The sequence below is a fragment of the Syngnathus floridae genome, chromosome 8 (genome assembly GCF_059516105.1).
Source record: "Syngnathus floridae isolate MCC-2025c chromosome 8, RoL_Sflo_1.0, whole genome shotgun sequence".
Lineage (NCBI taxonomy): Eukaryota > Metazoa > Chordata > Actinopteri > Syngnathiformes > Syngnathidae > Syngnathus > Syngnathus floridae.
Window position 1 is genome coordinate 6584810 of NC_142420.1, and position 25000 is coordinate 6609809.

At 38.4% G+C, this 25000-nt stretch overlaps 1 protein-coding gene and 1 long non-coding RNA gene across 4 annotated transcripts; one reads left to right on the forward strand and one right to left on the reverse strand.

The window, feature by feature from the left end:
- Window positions 1-2353: 2353 nt before the first annotated feature.
- LOC148394239 (uncharacterized) lies at window positions 2354-4607 on the forward strand. Its single transcript, XR_015859699.1, has 3 exons — window positions 2354-2410; window positions 3202-3322; window positions 3740-4607. It is a non-coding gene; the product is annotated as an uncharacterized LOC148394239 (long non-coding RNA).
- A 7769-nt stretch (window positions 4608-12376) lies between these two features.
- cckbrb (cholecystokinin B receptor b) lies at window positions 12377-24935 on the reverse strand. Of its 3 annotated transcripts, XM_088382825.1 has the most exons (6): window positions 24496-24935; window positions 19690-19941; window positions 18703-18964; window positions 18042-18169; window positions 16190-16782; window positions 12377-13290 (listed from the first exon to the last, which is right to left on the reverse strand). In XM_088382825.1, exons 1-5 carry the CDS (start codon window positions 24638-24640, stop codon window positions 16235-16237), a joined length of 1335 nt encoding a protein of 444 aa, XP_088238951.1. In that variant the 5' UTR covers window positions 24641-24935; the 3' UTR covers window positions 12377-13290; window positions 16190-16234. The 3 variants fall into 3 exon arrangements, with proteins under 3 accessions (XP_088238951.1, XP_088238950.1, XP_088238952.1); XM_088382824.1 differs by having other exon boundaries at window positions 12377-16782; window positions 24496-24933; XM_088382826.1 differs by lacking the exon at window positions 24496-24935 and adding an exon at window positions 20239-21355 and having other exon boundaries at window positions 12377-16782.
- Window positions 24936-25000: the final 65 nt, after the last annotated feature.

Genomic DNA, 25000 nt, shown 5'->3' on the forward strand with positions numbered 1-25000 from the left:
TTTTAAATTAATTGTCACATAGCATAGTTTGAATTGATGTTCTTGTGAAAGGCCAGGAAGAAAGATAATTAACAGCTGCTCAAATAAACCACTAAAGGTGTCGTTCTATTTGGGTGTCAGGAAATGTGTTTAATTGTCAGCAGAGTGAATGCTCTGCTATGGTAACGTGCTATGGGAACACCAAAGACGTCATGTACCGGTATGTGTATTTTTATACTACCACGTACTTCCCGTCACAGTGTCAGGCGCAGCTGCAGAGTAGCTGAGAGATGCATTAAAATTCAACTTTTGCAAAGATACTTTTTGCAGTGGGATCCTTGTAAATTGGCATCTCAAAAATAAGCAATGCATAGACTGTGCATTAAAGCGCTTGAGTTTTTCCACGAATTTGTAATGTTACAGCCTTGTTCCAATGAAAGCTTTCTAAGTTATCAAAGGCTACAGGTCAATTTTGACAGCATTGGGTGGCAGGCAGAAACATTTTTTGAAATTGGCATCTTTCATCACCTCCATTGGTGGCCTCACTTTAAAGTGAACCCATTAAACTGTGTCATTTTTTGTTCATGGGGAAACTAATGAGGCATTTGTCTGCATTTGATTCCGTCGCTCATTCATCTGGACCTGTGGGAGTTTGGACGAAAGGTAGTCATTTAAAAGCACATTTCTAAAGGCAAGGTTGAAGGAAAAATGGATATTTTGCAATTACTTCCAATAGGGTTTTTAAGCCTTGGCAGTTTTACTTTGTAAAAAACAGAAGTGTCCAGCTGTGACGAAAAAAGCAATAATGCCCAAAAGCATAAAAAGTAAATAAAAAAGAGGAAAATATTTCAATTTAGCCTTTGAATAAATTGTCCTTTTGCACATTAAGAGATACGTGACCACTATCTTTAACATGAATTACTGCTAAACTATGGCTAATTATGGTTTATGGACAAATTCAGGTCACGTCGCTGCCATAGGAACGTCGCTTTGTTGTAAAGTAACAACTTTTTTTTTTTTAACTCCAAGCCTCACCTAAGAGTAATTTTCTTTTCAATTCTTGCATAAATAAAGTACACCCATCTAAAAAAAAAAAAAGAATCATTCCCAGAAGGAACATTATTACAAAGCTTCAACATTATTAGAAACCACTAGCTGAGGTTGGTGATGCTCAGTCACTATGGCAACGACACTGAGGTCATTGTTCTTATTGTGTGCCAATATGCAATAAAAAATAAAAAAATCTTTGAAATTCTCATTTTTGGGTGGAATTACTACAAAATATTGCTCGTGGCAGTGGTAGTTAGTGTAGACCTGGTACAAACTAACATTTATTTTAACACTTGTCCTCACAGTGGTAGGGTGGATTAGACTCCTATCCAGCTGCGACACACACACATTCACATGCGTGCATGCAGTTATCCAGTTAAATCCACGGCGACTTAGTAAACAAAACAAAAAATTCACTCGATCTTGTGTGCATGAAAATTCATTTGTATATTTGCTTAAAAAAATTTAATGTGCAAAAAAACAGACTGTTGTTAATTTTATACATATATACATACATATAGAATCCATTTATTTATTTGTTTGTTTATTTAATTTATTTATTTTGGGGTTTGTTTTCTTGATTGGTTTTACCTATAAGATTCAGCTGATACTAATAAGCATGACAATTTTGATCATGTTGCATTTCATCTCTATTACAACCACATTCACAGGTCATGCAGAGCATCAGCGATTACGGACTGACGGCATCTGTTTGTGGTGCCATCTGCTGCAGGCTGACATCACGTCCAAAAGACAGACGAGGGGCACGTCAGGTGAGTACCTCACGGCTATTGCAGCTCAGACATGTGCGCTCATGTCTTTGTTACACAACCTGCGCCACCACTTAGACCTGCTTTTAGCTAGTTTAAATTCTAGTCTAGTTTCTGTCATCAAATGTTCAAGTACGCCAGGGCCTACAGAAGAAAACACCCACCAGAACTTGCAGCAAGGAGCAACGTGGTGTTTTTTTTCTAAACATGGAAAGCTTGACTTGCCCCAGCACAAAAATGAAGATGTGCCAGTTTTTATGCTGTGCGCCTGTATACGAAAATAGGGCCCTTAATCTTAAATGAGATACACAGATGAACATAATGAGATGATTTGCAGCCCAATTTCGCCTCCTTCCATTCAAAATAAGCACAGGCCCAATTATCTTTTGGCCCCTAGGTTATCCTGACAGATATTTTTTTAATGTTAGGTGTGTTAAGAGTCATTCCACCCTCCCCTATCAGCAGTCGTAAATTCTAAACTTGTACATTATTTACATTTCTTTGCAATGGACTTTTTGAATTGTCTTGTGGAACTTAACAAGAGCCAGCCACTCTGTGACCTGACCGAGGAACCTGGAAGAATAATAAACAAATGAAGATGGATATCAAATGTAAGATAAAAACAATGAATTCAGTGTTTACATAATCCTGACACAAGTTTCGCCACCATAGAAATTTACGAGAAGTTTCCAATTGAGCAAGCAACTTTTCTAGTGCTTATTTTCCGACAGCTCTCTTTACAATTGCACAAATCACGTGCTACTTGAGGAGAATCATTAAGACGTATGAGTGAGGGGGCACACATGGCCTAAAAAAGGTTGGGAAGTAAAAAGTCTCTAAGATCTATTAAGATCTTTATTGTACTGCAGTAGACCACATATCTGTCTCTCACCAGTTTTCATGTATAGCCCTCGAAAGGATTTTTTCTTCAATCGCACTAAGTGATCAGTTTGCCTGTTGCACTCCCTGCTCGCCTGCATTTAGAGTATTTTCGAAACAATGACCGTATAAGGAGCCACACATAGCTGCGAGCTACAGACAATTGGTCTCCCAAAGTTCAGTTTTATGGCTACACATGTTCACTTAAATAGCAATAAAAATGTCTTTTGATGGCAGCAATTTGCCAACCTTGGAGAGAGAGAGAGAGATAAAAAGTCAACGTTATTCTAAAATTGATCATCTCTTTTTACATCCAATTAGACATGCCGAATATATATATATATTTTTTTGTCTGAAGTTTTTGATAGCTCTCGCTCATGCCTTATAATGACCCCGGCACACTGAACAAAATAAAACTGTGATTGATCAGTCCAGTCGCACATATTTCTCTCAACTATGAAATATCACAGATGTCACTATTGCAAAAGTGTTGACACCCATTTTCACTTGTGACTTCTTATAGTGTGGAGCCAGTGACGCACTTAAGGGACCTGCGACTATATAGTGATCAACAAAATGGCCTCTGGGATTGGTCTGCCACACAGCCACATATACTGGAAGTGTTCTAACACAATTACAAAGGTGTAAGTAAAGCACACGCTTGGACATAATACAAACTGCCATGGTTCCAAAAGTCGTTCTATTATGAGTTATTTATTTCTTGTCATTTGGTTGAGTATTTTCCACATCATTGGATAGTTGTGAATATTAAAAATAATGTTGAAAAAGGCTTTTAAATTTGGTGACTGAGTCTTGAAATAATGAATTCACTTTACATTATTTCTTATGGGAATTGAACAAAAAAAATGTAATAACTTGGAAGTCAACCAGCATCGTGAAACACTTAGTATTAGGATTTGACTTGGCGGTTCCACCATAGAATTATGATATTTCCGCTATTTAATAAGTGTCAAATAATTTTCAGAATGGGATGCACCTTGTTGAGCTTTCACCTTAGACCATTGTAAGCATCTAATTTAGATTTTATTTTTGTCTTGCAGTGTCAACCTCCTAATCTTGGAGCAGGAAGTAATCCATCACAATATGACAACACAGACAGGTAACACTCTTTGACTATGATAGAATGTGGACAAAACCAGAAAAGATTGTTTTGAAGGTAAATGTGTTAGAAAGAAGCCCTTAGATTAATTTAATTACATTAATAGATTGAGTTTAAAGTAATAATTCCGTTTTATAGAAAAAAAAAACATATATTCCTAATCAAATTGAACTTTGAGCATTACTACTTGATTTATAACTATCCTACTTTTTTAAAATCTTGAATGGACATGGTCATTAGGCGAGCTAATTATACATAATCGGCCTTTCCACCAAGGAATAATTATTAATTAAATTTGAAGGATTGCTGCTGTCATTTCTACTAAGCTTCATGTAACGTTCTTACTTGGACAGATACTCTGTATGATAATTATACAGAATACTGGATATAAATAAATAAGGTAAATATGAAATAAATAAAACATAAGGACATGTCAAGTGCAGTCTGCTCTCCGTGCCAATGCATTTAAATCCAGGTTTTCCCTTTTTTCCCCCCCCATACGATAAAGGTCTTCCAAAGAATTTTTAAAATAACATTTTCCAAAATCATCTTCTTGCACTGTATGTACTTTTAGTAATTGTACTACTTTATTTTTCTTTAATTTACTTTGAAAAGTTACTTAACTATTTTATTTGTAATTGCTGTCAAATGTACTTTTAATTTAATTATTGATCATCTTAGACCAATTCAGTGAACACTTGAGAATCGAACTGATGGAAAGTAATGTGCCATGGCACAGTGGTTGCGAATCATTAAAAGAGAATTGGTACACAAACAGTTTAAAGAAGTAGTAAAAAGTAAAAGCCTCTAAATTGGATGTATTGAAATCTGTATTTTGGGAACGATGGCTCTGGATGCAGGTTGAGCAATGTAAGCAGTGTGATGCTTATGGCGTGCACACTTGTTCATAAATCAAATCAAAGGGTAGAATGTTGTCCAGCGAATACAATTGAACATATTCTCATGCAATCAGGCATTATAATTTATAGACAATAGCATTTATTTTGTTGGTTGGAGTGTAATGAAGTAGAAAGTACATTTGCACAAATGTAGTATACGTGTTGCATGTGATTGCTTTAGGGTTAGATGGTCATCCCTGTTGTTGTACAATTAAAAGCAATTATCTTTGGCTGTGATGCTGAACTTAATTATTTTTTTAATGAAATGTCTGTCGTCATGCAGAAATTGAATTTTGACCACAAAAACGACTCTCCATTTTTATTTTTATATTTAAATGCTATCCAAAATTTTCAATGTTTTTTTTTTTTTTGTCTTGTCATTTTGTGGCTGTAGAGTTCACACTCAGAAAAGCAAAATTAGTCACAGCACTTTAAAAACTCATGTCTTGTTTAATAGGTCCAACATTATGCTTGCATCTGACAGAAAGGAAAACTGTTGCTACTAGCAACAGCACCCCTCAAAGAACAGTGAAATTAAATGGCAGCACCCAGACAGAAAGAAACCTTTCGTCTGTAAATCAGCTTGAGGCCCAGGAGTTTCTTTCTGATGCAAAGAAAATCTAATGTAGATGTTCTCTATTTGAAAGCAGACAACCTGCTCTAGTATCTTCACTCAATCACCTAAATGGAGTTTCTGCCTATACGTCAGTGTCACAGAGACTGATCGGTCTCTTTTGACGCTAAATTGCTGCCATTACAAAAAAAATATACTGATCACAAGAGTGCAGTATTATTGCATTTTTGGCTTGGACGTAATGGAACCAGCTGTCGATGTCTTTTGTAATGTCTTGTCAATCTTACTGAACATTATTTATATTACGAGATTTTGGGATGTTTTTTTTTTTTCCATTTTGTTTTTCTGTTGTGTTTTTTTTTTACCTTGCTCTTGATATTAACGAAATGAGTAATTGTAGTAGTGTATTGTATTGTATTCTTTTTGTTTTGTTTTGTTTTGTTTTTTTAGCTTGTTATGGAGGATTTTGGAGGCGTTTGAAGTGCTCATTCATTTTATTTAGACAATTCCACATAGATGGTGGCCACTTGACATGTTGTTGACTAGCTTGTTGCGAACAAAAGACTTTGATTTGGATCGTGCAAGCAGCGTGTCTGGTTCTTCCAAATATAATCAATTTTTTAATCAAATTTTGTTTTGAAACTCCACCAAATTGGAGGAAGACTACCGGAATTAAAAATAACACTGTGCTCAACTTTAGAGTACCGACCTGAGATGTTAGACAAATGACTCAAGTGTTCTTTGCTTTGAGGGCCCTTAACTGTCTATGATGGAAACATCTGTTGCGATATTAAATTCTGAACCATAGAAGCGGTCCACTTGATTGAACCATCAGTATGCCAGGTACGATACTGGTCCAATAGGAAAAAATCTAATAATTTTGGGTTGACGGTGGCGGGTGGTAGTTGCCCAACCTGCAGTACATGTGTTCCGCTGGATGGGCAGATGCAATTGAAAAGCGGATTTTGGAGGCTTTTGGGTCGGAGAGATCCGAATGGCAGAGCAGGGATTATAACGTGGTGTTTTCGTCAGCACAGCTGTACAGAGGACCTTTCGCTCTGGGCACAGATTTTAAGAAGGCTGCTGAGCTGTCTTTTATTTGGACTCCCGTTAGTATACCACACAATCAAATCCACTGTCATTTATATATTGACCAATCGAATGAGACGTGTAGTGTATTTGTGGGCCTACTATTAAAAACTTCCAAGACTTGATGTCAGTTTGTCACCCTGTAACTGGAGATTTGACCATTTTTAATTATTTTTCCCCCAAATGACTGATTATTAGACAAGCATGTGATACTACAGCCTCCAAAACCGACAGGAAGCTCATAATTAAAACAATACAGATGTTCGCCCCCCCCCTCCATCAGTGACATAATATGAACTGCTGTTATGAAACACTTTAAAGCGGCTTGGCGTCTAAAAATAGAATGTGCCTGCTTTAACCTCCACCGTGTTCAAAGTGCAGCGCTTGTCCATCCTAGACCTTCTAAAATATCACATTAGCCAAGCTTGTCCAACCTCCTCTATTTCAAACCGCATTCTGTGCTATTCTTTGAAATTGGACCACTGTCCAGTTATAGTGGTTAATAACGTCTTGCCGTGCCTTGCGGATGGTTTAATCAGCCATTCAAGTATCATAAAGGTGTGCATCTCTCCAATAAAAGACATTTTGATAGATATCGCATGAGGTCCGATTTGATTCAAGGACAGTTCTAAAGCGGAGCGATTCAATTTGATTCGAATCAGCAGGAATACGATTTGATTCGATATGGTACAGCTCAGTGTATAATGCAATCAATTTCCTATCATCTTAAATTAACTTGTAAACTCTGTGAATGTGGCATTTTGTTTGAAGATATATCCCTCCAATTAAAAACGATTCTGTATATATCTCGATGTATTGTGCAGTAAAACGATTTTCCGATTCTATCACAACATGCAACAATTATGATTCTTACTTTGGTCCATTATTTCAATTGACTAAGAGTTTCCGTGCCTCGTATTATTCACTGGCTATCCGAATTAATTCCATATGGATCGACTCCGCAAGTGTACCGCAGAAGGCCCAGTAGATAAAACCTTCTGGACAGCTCCCAGCGCTTCCTCTTGCCGGCCCACGGCGTCTAATAATCCAGTCCAGATCCGAGCTTCGACTGGGGGATTCCAATCGGTTAAGCTTCGACGAGCGAGAAGCCCCTGCCCTGTCAGCATAACGTTCTTTTCCGCTCACTGGCAGGAAAATTAAAGTCCTTATCAAGCTGTTTTCAGAAGTAGACGGGTCTCAAGGCGTGAGGTTGTGTTACAGTAAATCTCCACGGCAGGTGCAGGGGCATCTATCACCTGGAACACCTTCGAATATCATCCCCATGTCCTTAAGAGTGCTTTGTCAACAAGAGTATCAACATAAATGCAGAAAACATTTTTAATCAAAATGACTTTGCTTTTCTTCACCTTATCTTTCCGTGGGTGGTCTTGTGTCACATCCGCTCATGAATTTGGATGAATTGTTGTGGTGTGGGTCAAGCAACCTGTTTCTGTAAACACTAATCCTGAATATGGAGTCCCCACTTGTGTTTGTTTTCTTACTCAAACACGCAGTTTTGTTGCGCTTTAAAAATCCGCAAATGCCTCACCCAATTTTGAGATGTATTCAGTAAATGTACGGTCACTATGCGTCCTATTTTTGGCACTTGTTCCTTCCACTAGGATTTAAAAGCAAGGAGTCTGGCAGGGAATTATGTTTGCTCTGCATATCATCCGTGACATGCTTCCCCACCGGCGATGAATGTTGGATCCGTTTTAGCCAGAGCTGGCTCATGAAACACAAACTATGAGTGGATGTGAAGGAAAGGAAGGGCCAGCTATGGATGCATGCAAACCCCAACAGCTGGAAGGGCAAAAAGCACTTGGCTGCTTCTTCCTTGCCTTTGATATTAGTTAAATACCATTAATACAATACATTGGAAGCTTAAAATTGACTAATTTAAATAAAGTAATAATTATAAATTAATTTAAATAAAACAAATTGAGATAATTGGTCATAAATATATGACCCAAAAAAATCTGTGCAATTTTAGATGCCTGACTAACTATATATCATAAGGCCAGGGCAGATCAAATTAAATGACTTCAATGCTTCATCAAAATACCAACAACATATTTAAAATGGAAATGGATTTTTATAATCGATTTTACAAAGCCGCTGATTTAATTTAACGTAAGCAATTTGTTTGACGGGCAGAGGTTCCACTGTAATGTCGTTTTCCGGTCATCTTTGTTTTCATTATCTCCTAATCCCCGCCGTATACCTCATTCGTTGCACTTGTTGCAATATTTGAAGCCACATGATGACAAAAACCAGGCAAGTTCATTTTCATTGCTCACATTTTTTCAGCCATGTCACCACACTCTGATGCTGTGCTTTGACAATAATGCAAGGACACCAAAGCGAAAGTGAAACCAATCCTGGCTCCAAATTAACTAAACATAAAAAGGACCTAAAAATCCTCTTCTCTTTGAATGCCTTTCATAATACGTGACCTGTTTGATTCCTTGCTTGATTCTTTCTCCAGAGAGTGGTGCTGAAGGAAAGCAAACAATTAGTGCTGATAGATTGGACATGCTGTGTTGTCAACACCAGCAAAACTGGGAACACAGCCCAGGGGGTCATGGGGTCCTCTGAGCACACCTCTGAGGAGACGTCGCATGAGATGAAGACCAAAGAGGTTAAGCAAAGGTCGATATGCCCCAAGCTGAGAGACATCTGTGTTGAGTAACACAAGGTATGCCTTTACACATTTGGGACAGCCTTAGCTGTGACTATACATTGAGATCATCAAATGTGTATTCGCACTTCATAAATCATCGTAGAATATTGAGCATGTGTACTGATGATTTAGTTCCCTTGACTATGTGACTCCCATTTTGGAGCAGAAGGTGTATAATTGGTTAGAGAACAAATTTCAACCCAGATGTCACTCAATTGAGCGAAGTAGTCTGTGTAAATGATTAATTCTGTCTGGAGCGATCAGGACTAACCACTTGGCTGCAACTAGCAAAGGCATTGTCGCTCTTGTTGACTGCAAATTAATTGTCAGCTATGCAAATTTGACGCTTCCGAGCAGCATTTTTTTTTGGTCAATACGACACTAGACAGACATTCGGTGATTCTTCCAATCTCAATATTAATTATACGAATCAAGTCTTCGATAATTAATCATGATTTAACACCTTGGATCGAGGAAATTTTGTTCAATATTTCATTTAAATGCAGCATGTGGTAGAGCTTCCTTCACTTGAAGTCAGTTGGAAAATAGTAGCATTAAGTAAAAACCCTGCATATATAACAGTGAGAATTATGAAAATAACATAATAGTGAAAATAACAATAATGACCCTTTCGAAATTACGGCAAAAAATGTGGCCCATAATAGGCAGACTTTTTGTGCTGATATTCCCGTCGCAATAATTGTAATTTTCTGTATTCCCTCCATTTGTGAGCTTTGTGCGTGTTTTGCTCTGTTTGAAATTAACTGCTAATTTCCCATGGCTGAAAAAATTTCAGAGTTTAATGAACAAGTTAGAATTCAGCTCTGCGTAGTCAGAGAGGATGAGGCTCATTTTGCCTCTTCCTCTCCTCTGTACCCATCATCAGTCATTAAGGACCGTTGCCCAGGTGACATTACAAAAAAAAAAAAAAAAAAAATTTAAATGTGATCGTGTCTCTGCGTACGTGACTGCACACTCACAAACATGTTTGTTGTGCATTTCATAAGTCATTGTAATAAATTGTTCCAAGATATGTCGTACACTGTGGACAAAAGCATCAGGGTACCACCACCAGGAAGTGAAAATATGTTATTGGTCACTATCATCCATCTTGCCTTTATGGACCTTTCTGGTGTGCACTGCTTGAACAGCAAAATCTTCCCCAAACCATTCCCACAAGGCGGGAATCATACATTTTTTACAACACGGTGGAACGCTGCATGTGCCTCACGTCAGAGAAGATAAAATGGCTAGTGTGCCACCCCCACCCTTACCCCGCAGCTCCAGAGTCTGTGCTTTGAAATTCCTCTCTGAGACAAAAAAAAGATTTAAATGAAAAAAGACCCAGTTCCACAGTTTCCCTCACCCACAGCCTTTTTCCACATTTAAAAGGACTTTTACATATATTTCTTCAGAGATGAACATGGATATTAATTTTACCCATGAACAGTCATTTTAACAATTTAAAAACTCATAACAAGCTTTGTGTGAAATTTTGTGTTAGGTTGTTATTTTTTTATCTACTACAAGCATGCAACTTTGGTCTAAGCTTCCACTTTCTGTTCACCTTATTATTGAGCCGATCTGCAGTTGTGAGACAAAAAAAGTAGTAATTTAGCTTTTGTTTTACAATATATATTTATATGTTTGTGTGTGTGCGTATATATATATATATATATATATATAGAGAGAGAGAGAGAGAGAGAGAGAGAGAGAGAGAGAGAGAGTAGAGAGAATATATGTAGTCAGTTGCTAAGTGACAGGTATCGATTAAATTAAATGAATGCTTTTGTTTAGTAAGTGCTCTACTGAAAAAAAATCATCCCAAACTGCCCTTACTCTCTTTCTATTTTGGACTTCTTTGTCCTTGAAAAAACGTTTTTTTTTTTCTCCTCTCGGTCACTGCTGTTGTTTATTTGATAAGTTCATAACTGTGCACCCTTTTTAAGAAAAGATCAGTAAAGCGTGTATTTTAAAAAGAAATGACTGAACAAAATAGATTAAGTCAAGTTTATTTAATCACAGAAACAAAAGTTGTGCTCTTCAGATTCCGTCGATCCCAAACCCCAAAATCGTGATTTTTTTTCAGTGCATTAGATTATTCCAATACAACAGAAGAGAGGACAAGTGCGACAGCGTGCATCTCTCCGCTGACATGCTTTGTCTGCCTTTCAATATGAATATTCAATATGTGACAATGTTGTCAGTCAGTCTGAATGACGGGGCGAGTAGAAGCAATCTTCATGAATGTACTTTGTATGACATTTGCCAAACAAGCAATGTTCCGAGACCCTGAAAAACCTAGCAGCATTGAGGTTCAACCTTATCAATCTGTCAAAAGGCTTATTGTCAGCAAAGAAATGTCAGTGACAGCAGTGCAATTTAAAACAATTGCTTTACTTGCTACTAATCACTGCGTTGATCATTCTTCACTTGTAAGGATGATGAAATCCTCCATGGATCTGGGTCGAACCCTCGTCCATACAGAGTGTGACGAGGACGCTCTCATCCCCATCGGAGCCTTAGTATTGATAACAAGTACACACTTTAATCAATAGTCGTCCATTATCCTCAGCCTGAGCGTCTAAATGATCGGCAGCGCTTGGAGATGATCACCTCTTCATGGTCACTCTTATCTGTCACAATTAAAATGTCAAACACGTGTCAGCTTGTCACTGGAAGGTCAAGTTAAGGATTCCAACGGCATGTTTTCCATCCGCTCCATTAGTTAGTGCTTTTGTGCTACTCCTCTGGCATTTTAGCTTTTTGTTAAAGAATCATGATTCAAACAACAGAGTTGATCATCATTCTTTCGGGTTTAACTTGCAATTCTATTTTCAAAGGGAACAGTTTGAATCAAACTTAAAAATTATACATAGTATATAAATATAAATGATATATATTATTAGTAATTATTCTTAGTAGTAGTATTATTAATATATATTATATATATATTGATATGTATTTTATATGTATATACATATTTTATAGATCATATTTTTTTCATTTTGGGGAAAATGTACAATATAATAGAAGTTTACCAGTTTGTTTTTTGTTTTTGTTTTTTTTCGTAGAATTAGGGGGATTAAAAATGTGATGCCTCCTAAGTTGTTGAATAGTGAATATTTTATACATACATTTTTAAATGTATTATAAAATATTAAATTATACAAAGCACATGTATTTTGCACGTATGGATATTTGTTGTCCATATTTAAAATGGCATTTTTTGTCATACTTGTGTTTTGTGATTTAAGGAAATAAAAAATCATCTTAGTTGAAAAAAAAACATCCATATTGTTCAACATAAGTAGATATTAAGAAAAGGGTAGATGATAGTTTAATGTGACTTTATTTTAAATCTTACACAAACAAGCAGCGGCAGAGAAAAAAACTCACTTCGGTACAACATTCTTATTGTTGAATACAGTTTGTTGAGGGATTTCCTTTCCTTATTTGTTCACAGAGGTAGATTCGTTGTACCCCCTCCATGTAACCTCAGACTATAATTCCGATTACAATCCAATTACAAGTAAACACAAAAGGCCTTACAGTTGCACAAAGATGCTTTGAGCATTTGTAGACAGTTGTCACAATAAAGCACACTTTTCACAATGTCACTCCGTTCCAGAAAAGACAACAGTCACATGAATCTCTGCTGTGTTACCATGATGTGATGTCATGTCAAAGCCTGAAGCAAATTTGCCATTTGGTCCCCAAACAACACTGACCCATATAAATACATTAGGGATTAGAGAAAATACTGACAGCGTACAATCAAGCGACATTTAATGCAAGAGTGGCCTGCCAAGCTGGACAATTCAAGTGGACATAAGTGTGCCCCTCCCTCATTCTTCATGTCGCCTTCGGCAGTAACAAGCTGCTTAGAAACATGGCGCACTATCGCTAAAACACTTCCTTCACACAGCGTCACAAAACAAGAGAATGCATTACGTACCTACAAGAGAATTTCAAGTTGCATTGTGTTTATTATTTCAAAGACAGATGAGCAGCAACGCATGTTATTCGTGCATGAAAAACTCTCGTGTCACCGTGTATTCTTGTTGACATTTGCTGTAAGCTTGTCACTCTAATCCCAAATCCGCCTCGGAGACGGTGTACATTTAAACAATGCTCGAATGCGTGACTCTCATAAAACGCGGCCTTTAATCTTCATGGTATTACGACGCACCACGTGAATGAAATTGTCTGTACAGCAGTATGGTTAAGGTCCTCCATCCATCCTCCTAGACAAAATATTACAACTTTAATAAAAGATTCTCCTCATATATCTATGTTGATGAAAAATATAAATTAGCGCTATACTATAAAGTTAGTACTTTAGCTGTCGTCCAAAACGCAGCGAAAACGGCATGTTATGGCCGTCCTCCATTTTACACATTATGCCTTCTCCTACACTTTATTATTATTATTATTATTATTGTTTACATTGTTGTTTGCTTCAGCCTGTGGTGAATTTTCCTCTTCAAATGTTTTTTTTAAGTTTGAAGTCTGGTTGTTGTGATTTTTTTGTTTCCTAACATTGCTCCAAGCTTTATCATATTCAAACCAGAGGTGCTTCTCCAAATTGCTTTTAAATGATAAACCAAGAAGAATTTTGTTTTCAATTCATATTATAAACACTTGATTTAGGACCTCAAACCATAAATTATATTTTAGGGCTGCATGCACTTGGGGCAATAATGTTTGAGGTATTTTTTTAATCCGCAGATATTAGGATTAGAACTCAGACTGCAAATGTAATTTTGCTCTTCTTTTTCCTTGCTTAGACAGCATCTTTATCATCCACTTGCAATATTTCTCCAAACAGCACCTGTTTCATTTGTCAGTGACACTTTTCCGCAAAGAATGCGGTCTTTCCCAGAGGATTGGGGTACAAAATGTTAAAAGGAACAATTGCTCACATCAAGCCTGGTGATCAGAAACTTGGAGTGGGAAATCAATCATTTGGTGTGGTCTTCACAGAAACGAAGGTCGGCTTTAACCAACAGCATAATAATGACTTGCCACTCCATTAAAGGCCAACTCATTGCCACATGACTGATTAGTATAAGAAGAGCATCATCCATCCATTTTTTTAGATCGCTTATCCTCATTAGGGTGTGCTGACGTATATTTTCCCATTGGAAAACTTATTTGGAAAATAAAAAAAGGAAAATTAGTTTTATTTTTAGTCTGCCGAAGCGGCCCAGGCCCAAATCAATAGCTGGTTTTTCAAAAAAGGGATAGATAAACATGCCCAACTCAATGTATTGCGTTGCATTGGCTTCAAATCACAGCATGTCTTATACTAGTACAGTTTGCTCGGTATGGATTTCACTATGGAAGAAAAATGAGTGACACTATTTGCTACACTAAATTTAATAAGTTGATGTCATTATAAGTGGCAAGATGATGAGCCGGCTTGTCTGTCAACAACCTTTTGTGACACCGCAGGGAAATTATTCTCACTAAGCTCTCTGAAGAAAAAAAAAAGCTTTCTAAGTGTCAGTCATAAACACAGTCGCTATTAGATTCCTATAGTTTTCTATATACAGTAAACACATATGCACACAATGTATTTTCCATTACAATGCCCTCTTAACCCGTGATTCCTTTCAGAAGTAGTTTATACTCCTAGCAACCATCATGGAGCTATCAGTATGTATTAGTGATAACGATGAAAGTCATGTTGCAGTAATGATGAAGCTGGCACATTAGTTCTGCAGGGATATGGAGTCTCTGAAAAGTGCCTGAACTTATGTACAAATAATTACATAATACCCACTGTTAAGTATTGAAGGCTGCTGCCAATTTGCTGTTACGGGGAAAAACAAAAATACTCATTATCAGAAGTCCCAACCACGGGGTGCACATTGACGTTTTTCTTCTTAATGTGAAAAATCATTAACAGTGTCTTCACATATATCGTTTGTCATTAATAAGAACATGCAAAAAACAAAGCATTATTAAAGGTAATTTAGGCAAATTTGTTGTTTTAGAAATGCAAATTAAACTGATTGGCCTTCAAATTAATCAGTAGCCATGTGCCAGGCCTAACGCTACGTTAGCCAGCACCAAAATAATCACCAAATATATATATCACATCAATAATTTGATCATCAATTACTTGTCAAAGATTTAAAAAAGTGCAAATTGACCCACAATTATTTTTATCATCGGTGCAGAGATTTTGGCAGGCATGAGCCTGATGGTGATTAGACTAGGCTATTGCAATTAAGGATGTGAGTAATAATCTACTAATTAATCAACAATTTTGTGGATTTAGTGATTAAGTGGGCTCTGAAGCAATTGAGGGTAAATGGAGTGCACTAGTTGGATGAACCAGCTAGTTTGCTGTCAAAATAGTACTGTACAGTTGGTTTCTTCACTTCCTTGTTTAATACTAAAGGGTGTTTTCAATCATTTGCTGAAGTTGCAGATTCCATTTCTTATTGTTTAAACTTTCTTAATTTTTTTAAATCTACATCAACGCACCTCAAGTCTAAGTACTGACAAGGACATTAACAAGCAGGCACTTATTCCACAAGGCAGTTGAATGACTATCGGTCAAAATAGCATCTCGGCGTAGTTCAAGATATGCTCACCAATTATATGTATGCATTTACACATAATGTTTATGAATAGTGTTTATAAAATTGGGGGGTGACCTTCCATCCTATATCTGCCTCTGTAAGCAGTCTCTACATAAAGAATCAAAACGAGACCAATCAGTACCAAACTGACCTTCACATGGAGCAGAAACGATTTTAATTTACGCCTATATTTATTCATTTGGGCGTTAAGAATAAACTTGCTCATTACTATTTCACTTCTAAATCGTTTCTTAGTTTTTGGGCAAATCTAAAGAAGCTATGTATGAAATCAGTGTCGTAGTAGGAGTCAGTTCATTTTGGAATATGACAGCTGGCTGCATGTGTCGCCCACGCTGTAATTTGTACAGCTCTGATTTAATACCTAAGCCAGCACTTTCCCTTTTTGTGTGTTTTAGTTGATGCATACACTGTTCATCGAGACGCTGGGATTTTTAATCCGACGATTTATTTTCTCACAATTATGGAATTAAGATACTATATCGCTACATGATGCCAACTGTTTGGCCTAAACAAAGCAGATGTTGTATACCATGTTGTCCTGGGAACTGTCTGGTCCAGACAGGCACTTCCTCCATCAGCCACAGCAGGTTGTTCCCATGGTGCTGACCGTTGTGTAACTAAACTTGGACATGGATGGTCCCATGGCCATAACGTCCTCCTCGTTGTCCCTCAGCCCACGGGAACGATGGCGACGGAAAGGGGTGGCGCAGCAGGAGAATGTAGCGAGCAGAGCCTTCCGGAAACGGGTGTTCATGAAGCAGTAGATGATGGGGTTGACGCAGGTGGAGGTGTAGCTCAGCAAATGGATAAAGGCGATGGGTGTGCCGGAGAGGGCTTTTTTGGCCGAATTGTCGTCAAATGCTCGCCAAGTGTTTGCGCAGTACAAAGGCATCCAGCACAGAAAGAAGAGGACCACGATCACCACCAGCATGCGGATGACTCGCTTCTTGGCTTCCAGCTTGGCTTCCGATGTGTTGCTGCGTGGCCGGTCGGCCTTGGGCGTCTTGACCGAGGCGGACATTGAGGACATTTCCAATGAGTAGGGACGCTGGACGTTGACGTAGCAGCCATCGCCGTCATCGCTGCCGCACGACACTGTTGCAGTCAAGCCATTCTTTGCATCTGTGTTGAACAGCAAAAAATAAATAACTCCTTAAAAAACAATGTAACAATGTAAATCTTTTTTGCATTTTTCCATTCTTTTTCTACAATGTCTGCCTACAGTTGCCCTGGTTACCATCAAAACTCCACAGTGCGAAAACATTTGATTATGTTTGCCAGTGACTAAGACCACTAGACTAGATGAAATTGTGCGCTGCCCTGCAGCATGGTGGCTATTTTTGTTTTCATTCCACAGTGCTCAGATGAGAAATGTTCAGATTAACTCACTTAACCATCTCCGTGAGGAAATTGAATAATTATTAATACAATGACATATTTGATTAGAGACCGTGGAACGTCGCAAGTCATACGCCCCATAAGTGAGGATCTCAAATCTCTGAGGGAGATGTGCTCATCTTGTTGTTTACAATAAGCATAGAATCTAAAATGGTACTGAATGTACATGAGCAATACAACTTTGGTACACAAATAGATTTTGCAAGGGGGATGTTAATTTAAATAAAGTGCAGCTGCAAAAATTTGAAAATCCAAAAACTTTGCCTCAGTCATTTTCCATTAACGTCCCATCTCACATATATATATATATATATATATATATATGGCTGAACAGATGGAGACGTTCATGCCTGCAGCTGCCTGCCAACCAATTCCATCCTCTGACATTCTCCTCTAGTCTATTCTCAATCTCAGACCCTTTTGTCAGTACACTGACAGTTGCATATAGCATCTCATCATCCACATGCCTCTAATAAAATCCTTAGTCATAATTGGATTCATTTGGGCAAAAAAAAAAAATCATGCAGAGTGATTGCTAATGAAATGAGGTCCAATATAAAAGCTCAGCCACTGTCCCTAAGGTACTCCTTTAAATATGTGCTTATTATTTTGGCTATAGTGGCACCCAACCGAAAAAGGAAATGGAAGGCTTGTGCTGTCGTCATAAATAGTATTATTATTGTTGTATATTGTGTATGGAATTGCACCAGTCGACTTCCTGATGTGGTCGTCTAACATCATCATATATGTCAAATACCTATCAAGTAGACTCTGACAAGAGTGTAACTTTTGCAACTCCCAAGTCCAACTGACGTTCTTCAATTTTTTTTTATTGGTTGTCATAGTAATACTGGGCGATGGTGAAGTAACGTTTTGAACATTATACCTATAGCACATAATCCTACATTCGCTCATTCTCCCTGACAGCCATATTGCCCTCAAGGAAAATAACTTTCCATCACCTGGATTGTGTATGTCCTCACCTGTAGAATCTTTTTTGTGGCCCATCTCAAATTGGATTCCTCTGTAAAGCTCCCTGGAGATGAGTCCATAGGCCACACTCATCACCACCCCAGGAATGGCAAAGAGCATAAGCAGCAGCAGGACGTACCTTAAAGGCATAGGGAGACAATCAATGCAATTTGCTCACTTGCATCAGAGAGGTCGACACCACGACAGACGCAGGTACCCACAAAAGTGTTTGTACCCAGCAGACAGATCTGGGAAGGTGGAATATGAAAGCGTTCTTGAAAGCACATCAAAATCATCTTGATAAAAATGTCATCTGCTGCAAAATGAAAGCATAATATTGACCTGTTCCCCCAAAGTGATTTTTTCCTTTGAAATCCAAACAAAGATGACAATCTGACATGAAATAAGTACTGAAGCTTGTTTGGAGGCGGCTGCAACACACATAATGGCGGGCTTTGCATTCTGATTTCGTTGAGTTTCCATCAAAGGCCCAGCCTGAATGTGTAACCTCTTTGTTTTTTTTCTTTTATGGGTACTTAATTATATACATGAAAATATCTTTACTTTGTATTTCACAGTAGCATTTTTTTATACAAACGTATTCACCTGCTTACAATACAAATATAAGAATGACGATTGATTGATTTTGCAGATTCTTGCAGCTGAACTCACCAGGATTGCTCGGCCATGGCGATGGGCCATTTGGGACGACACATATGGGCAGTGGTGTTGTTGCGCCCTGGAAAGGAGTCCAGTTGACTCACCACCGGATACGGGATCATGACGATGAGCGCCATCAGCCATGTGGCGGCAATTACTCGATAAGCATGGGAACGAGTTTGCCACACCCGGGACTTCAGAGGGTTACAGATGGCGCTGTAGCGCTCAATCGCTATGGCAACCAGGCCAAAGGTAGTGATGCTCACTGATATACCTGTTGACAACACAAAATGTTAGTCAACAACACAGCACCCATTGGTGCTTATCACTGCTGGATTTTGGGCCATTGTAAAAAGCACCTTAATGATATCTGCAATGAAAGTGACAACAGAACCAGTGACGAACAAAACAAAACAAGACGGAGAGGCAGGGACACGGGTATCTGTAGAAGAGGAAATCATATTGGCCTCAGACACTGATCCCATCTGCCTTTTCCCTCCTGACAAGACCAGACGGGAAATTACTCTTTACCTCTTATTCGTGTACTTCAATATGCACACTGTGAATGTGTGTTTGGATGTGTTAGTCACAGGTGAAGTGTGTTGTCAACTCGCCCACGAGAAATTGGTAGAGGGCAGTGGCACAAGTTTTTGTTTCACTCCTAAATAGCGGAATTATTCCAGTTGTGGAAGACCATATAAAGGCCCACAAAAAAAATTTGATGTGTGCTCATATTCCGTGAGCTGAATATTTCTAAATTTCTAATCCGATCATATAAATTACATTGGGATAATTTGCAAGTAACACTTGTTTTCTGCTTATGTTCCTTGGGAAGGAAGAAATTGATTTTATTTAAACCGTAATCATTAAGCAATAATAGAAAATATTGTTAATTTCTTGCAGTGACCAAAATTCAGCAGTGGATCAAATAATTATTCACCCTCACTGTATAATTTTTTTTTTCTTCATCTTTTCCCCAATTCCCTTAACCCCTCTCACCCATGAGGTAGGCCACTATCTTGCACATGATTGCTCCAAAGATGAAGTCCTTCAAGATGCTTGGGATGAGGGTGAAGGGCATACAGAATACGGCCATCATCAGATCGCTGACAGCCAGCGACAGCAGGAAAGAGTTGGTGACGGTCCGCATGCGCTTGTTGACCGTCAGCACCACGATGATCAGCAGGTTTCCAAACACGCTCAAGAAGAAGATGAGCGAGTACATCAGGATCGTCAACGTGTGGTTGTCATCTAACGCATACAAACACACACAAGAGGTATGACTTCAGCTTTTTCAACACTGAGCTTCAAATGATGATTTGGGGCATCAATTAAAGCAAAGGATTGTTTAATTGAGAAAAATACTATATTTGTATTTATATTTGAGGTGCGAGTTTTATATTATTATTATTATTATTATTATTAATATTATTATGGGTGTGGGTTTTTACATATATATTTACTATATATATTTACAATATATATATATATTTTATAAAAAATATAATATCATGGAGCATCAAGTCATGTTCAGTATTCTGCACTCACCGTTATCTTCACTTCACCCCCTGCTTTCATACAAGACTTATTTTTCCACAAGGTAGCCAACCGCTGCTACTTTGTGAGGCTCAGAGGCACCCGAGTGCACCCAGTCGTAGTGGTGGGTGGGGTTGAGGGGGCTTATGTCATCACCAAAATGTAGAGCAGTATGTGCAAGCAAAAGTAATCAAGCCTGAATACACAAAAAAATAAACCGTTTCTTATCTCTGTCCTCATACCCAGGAGGTTTTTTTTGTCCATTACATGACACATTTGTGGGAATTAAAACACGTTTGTGCCAAAGTAGGCTCGTCCAACAAGGATGCCACGTTTGTTAAGATTGAGAGGTAATTAAATCCTCATTGATTAATTCTCGGAAACTGAATTGTCCACTTAAAATTGTTCCTTGAGGGGCAGTAGCAGCAAAGCAAAACACACACATGAATAACAACCACGTTTCCTCTCTTAACTGCATGAGGTGTAAATTGTATGTGAAATGCACAGATGGTGGAGGCTGGGCAGTTTGCTTATCAAAAAACATTCAGGTCCAGGTCAAGCTTTTTGAAGACATCAGCAAGAGAAAATTTGGACTCACTGATAGTGCCACTAGCTATTAGTATATGCAGGCAATCCATATTGTTGACAAAGTACCGTCTAAGTTATCTTTAAGAATTTGGATTATTTGTATTCTCCCATGACGTTGTGTCCACAAAGTAGCCACCCGTAATTAATTTTATGCCGGTGGTGGAACATATGGCTGCTTGGTGATCGGCAGCAACTAAAAATCTGCTTGGCCTTCGGTTTTTTTTTTCCTGCATGCTTGAACAGTATGAAAAAATGTGCCGACAGGTGATTGGATAGAAAATATGTTGCTTCATTAGGTTCTCTTTCCGCCATACTGAACAAAATATGCTGCCCGGGCTTCTACCTAATCGAAGCCAATTAGCTTCCTTGTGTGCCGCCTGGCTGTTGATAACTCCTTCAGCACATTTACATGAATAGGTGGCTCAGGAAATTCTCAATCGCTCCTCTGCTCAAAGATGGTGGAATAAATAACATTTTGTATTTGCTGCATTCACTGGCGCATTGTTTTATTCTTTACTGTGCAAACAACAACAGACAACAAGCACAAGGCTAATTATGTCATAATGATGTTGGCGTGTCGCCCATGTTCGACTCTAGATTGTGTTTACCTTAATAAGAATAAGTGTTATAGAAGATGGATGGGTGGGATTATATTGTTTACTCTGCAAGCAAGTAGTTTTTGAGTAAAAAAAAAATGCACGCTCGATTGAAACTTTCTATTTCATTATTTGAATCATTTTAATCTGTTGTTTAACTGACAAAATGTACCAAACCTCTCGTGCAAAGTTGACTAGAAGAGGCTGTGTGGCAAATATTTTAATTTGTAGCTCTTTGTTTTATGTTATTATGTTCAAATTATGAATGAACCACCACTATGAAAATAAAACTACTCAACGCCATCAACTTTTCTTATTTTCATCTAAACCAAGATTAATTGTGTGCAGAGATTTTTATTAGACACGCATTTAACTGGTGGCAGAGTTCATTGTCTGCCCATGAATATTTAACATTTAATCAGCATTTCTCATTCAACAAATCTGACATTTTATGGACCATGAAATATTTTTTCCCCGCATGTCTGCTATGTATGCAGCACGACACTTTCTAGTGCGGTTGGCTCTTGTGTCAACGTGGCTATCAGGAATAAAATAATAAATCTGCCCTTGCTCCAGTAAGGCGGAGGTATTGGTAAATGTCAGCGCGAGTGTCTTATCCGGCGCTGCAAATGTCACCTCAGCTGAGATCAACCGCAAGCCACAACAGTTGATGAAAACCTCAATGCGGTGACATACTGCTGCTACTGGGTGGACCTTCTTGCACCGCTTCTAATTGAAAACAAAAGTTGCACTTGCATAGTCTAATGAGATCCAGCACAGGAGATGTCGCAAATATTTGCCTTTACAAAGACTATCATTTTTCCAGAACAATGATCATTACGGTTTTTAATATTTCGGTTAACTATGACGCTAACATCTCATGTATGGCAAACAAACTTGAAATTTTCTCAGCTAACAATAAACCGCTGATATTGTGACTGTTCTGTGCCACATTTCATATGTGCCATGGCACAGACGCACGCAGGCACAGGGATTGCATGAAATGCTCCAATTGAGGATTTTGAGGTCAATAGTGTGAAAGTGACTTTTTCTCCACGCCATTTATTTTCCCCCCTTTCTCATCACCCTCGTAATGCCCTCCCGTTGATGCATGATGAATTGCAATCAGCCCTCATCCTGGATAGCTCATCAACATTTTCATTGACTCGCTAAAGACCTTCTCATTCGTCTGCACTCAACAAGACAGCGATTCAGCCAAACCACTTCAGTTGATGTCTGAACAACTGCCGGAGTGTGAAATAATCTTCATTGTGCTAGTTGGATGTGTTCCTTCAAAACACCTGCACCCCTCTGTTAGAAAAAAAAAAAGACTCTCAGGTCGGTAAATATAGGAACAATTCAAAGAAATGGAAGGGATTTTTTTTTAAAGGTGCTCACTGACAGGACGTATTGACGAGTCTGGAGATAAATGCATGCGTCACAATGCTAATCTTGACTTCACCTCGCGTCAGTAATCTCCATAAATGCAGACCTTGTGCGTAATGGACCTAGAAAAGACACTGGTGGCCATGAGCCGGTGCGGCATCATTTCGTGGGTGACTACGAACGCTGACAGCAGCTATGTTGGGTCTGATATTCTCTTGACTTCGCGGTATGGTGCCTGAGGGAAAACTCGAGTCTTTATTGAATGTCATACATTCACTGCATATTTTCTGAATTTACTATGAAGTGAGAGCCGTTATATTCTTATAAAAATCTGACGTTACAAGAATGTGCTGGTTTTTTTACTGCTGTCGTCGTGATTCAAAAATGTGTCATAGTTGATTGATTACAAAGGGTGACATTTTTTTTCCCAAATCACAATGAATGTCCATTACTCATCTTTTTTAGTCATATAAATTTGCCTGTTGTCAAAGCAAAAAAATTCACAATTAAAGACCCAAAAAATCAGGAAAGGGAAATAAAAGGGGGGCCTAGAACTAACCCCTGAAGAAATCAAGCGTGCTTGTGCATGCTCCAGTATATCAACCATAACAAATTCTTAAAAAAATCAAGTGTTCTTGAGCCCAAAGTCAGACAAACGGACACTCAATCAAAGAACATCTGTATTCATCAAGAGACAATGTTATGTATTCAATTGTTTTCCCAAATGCTCACATACCCTGAAAATCAAACATGTCAGATGACCACCATGCAGCCATCCATGTATGTAAAACATCCTATGGATTGCGCCGATGTGCTTGGCATGCCAGCAACACACCTTTAAATGACTTGTAGTGCTGCGATTGACAGGCAGCTGTACAGAATGCATCCCAACCCTTCTTGAAGATGGCGGTCGAGTAAAGAACCAGTGAGACAGGTCTGAGAAGGGCATCGGTAATCTCAACAGCATGTTTAGCAAACTATCTTTGTTAACAGACACTCCTAATGAAGATTCTTCATTTTGTGCAGTGACACACCCACACAACACACACACACTTCATCAGTAAACAATTAAGAAGGGTCAGTTAAAGAGGTGGATAAAAATAGCATGAATTGTTTGATGATGTGGCAGAGCTATGGAAGGTGCTTCATTTAGTTTCTTTTCTATCACAAGACGGCATAAACTACTGAAAAATATTGGAATGCAGTTTAGTGATGTAAATAATCACAGTGAAACAATATTCCTTTCAGAAATTATACTAATGTGACTTTAAAGATATTTTACAGTGTAACCAAAAATTTGAGAAAGCGCTTAGTACAATTCAGTAGAAATTTTTTTTGACATCTCTGATTGACACTGTCGATCAAGATGTAACCATGAATGCGATTGTGGTCACTGTAAACTACAGGTGTCAAAGTCAAGGCCCGGGGGCCAAATCCAGCTCGTTACATCATTTCATGTGGCCCGTGAAATAAAATCATCTGTCAATTTCCAGGTCCCTCACTAAAATAACATTTTAGCAGTAACAAACGATAATTGAACAAATTAAACTTTTATTCTTGACATTTGATTTCAAAGCTGGTAAAATAAGTTTGACACTATAACTAACTACCATTACATGGTTGACAGTGTTAACGTCATAGTGCCACGTCTTCTCCATTAAAAAAAAAAAATCTGATCAACTTCAGTGTGTTTTCTCACCTTTTGGCTGCGCGCCGCGAGGTGTGAGCAGCATGGAGATGTTGCCGCAACTCCGGTTTGAAGCGTTGGCGCTCCCGCTCTGCGCCAAAAAAACGCGCAACGTTGCACACTCGCCGAAGGTCTCGTTTAGCCCTAACAAATCCATAGTTCTTCAATCAACTTGCATGTATTGGTGAAAAGTTATATGCCCTCAAATTCTAAATTGATGCCGCGCACACTTGCATCCATGCCGTAGTTCTTGGCAAGTTCTCAATTGCATGGAGGAGAAAGTAGCTTTTCTTTACAGCTGCTCTTATGTGCGCGTGGAAAAGGAAAGGGAGAGCCCTGCAAACTGCTTCGATGTCATCGAGTGAATCTCACGGAGGGTGAGAGACGTAGTACACTTATAGAGAGAGAGAGAGAGAGAGAGAGAGAGAGAGAGAGAGAGAGAGAGAGAGAGAACGTGGGAGGGTGAGAGACGTAGGAGCGTGAGAGACGTAGGAGGGTGAGAGACTTAGGACACAGA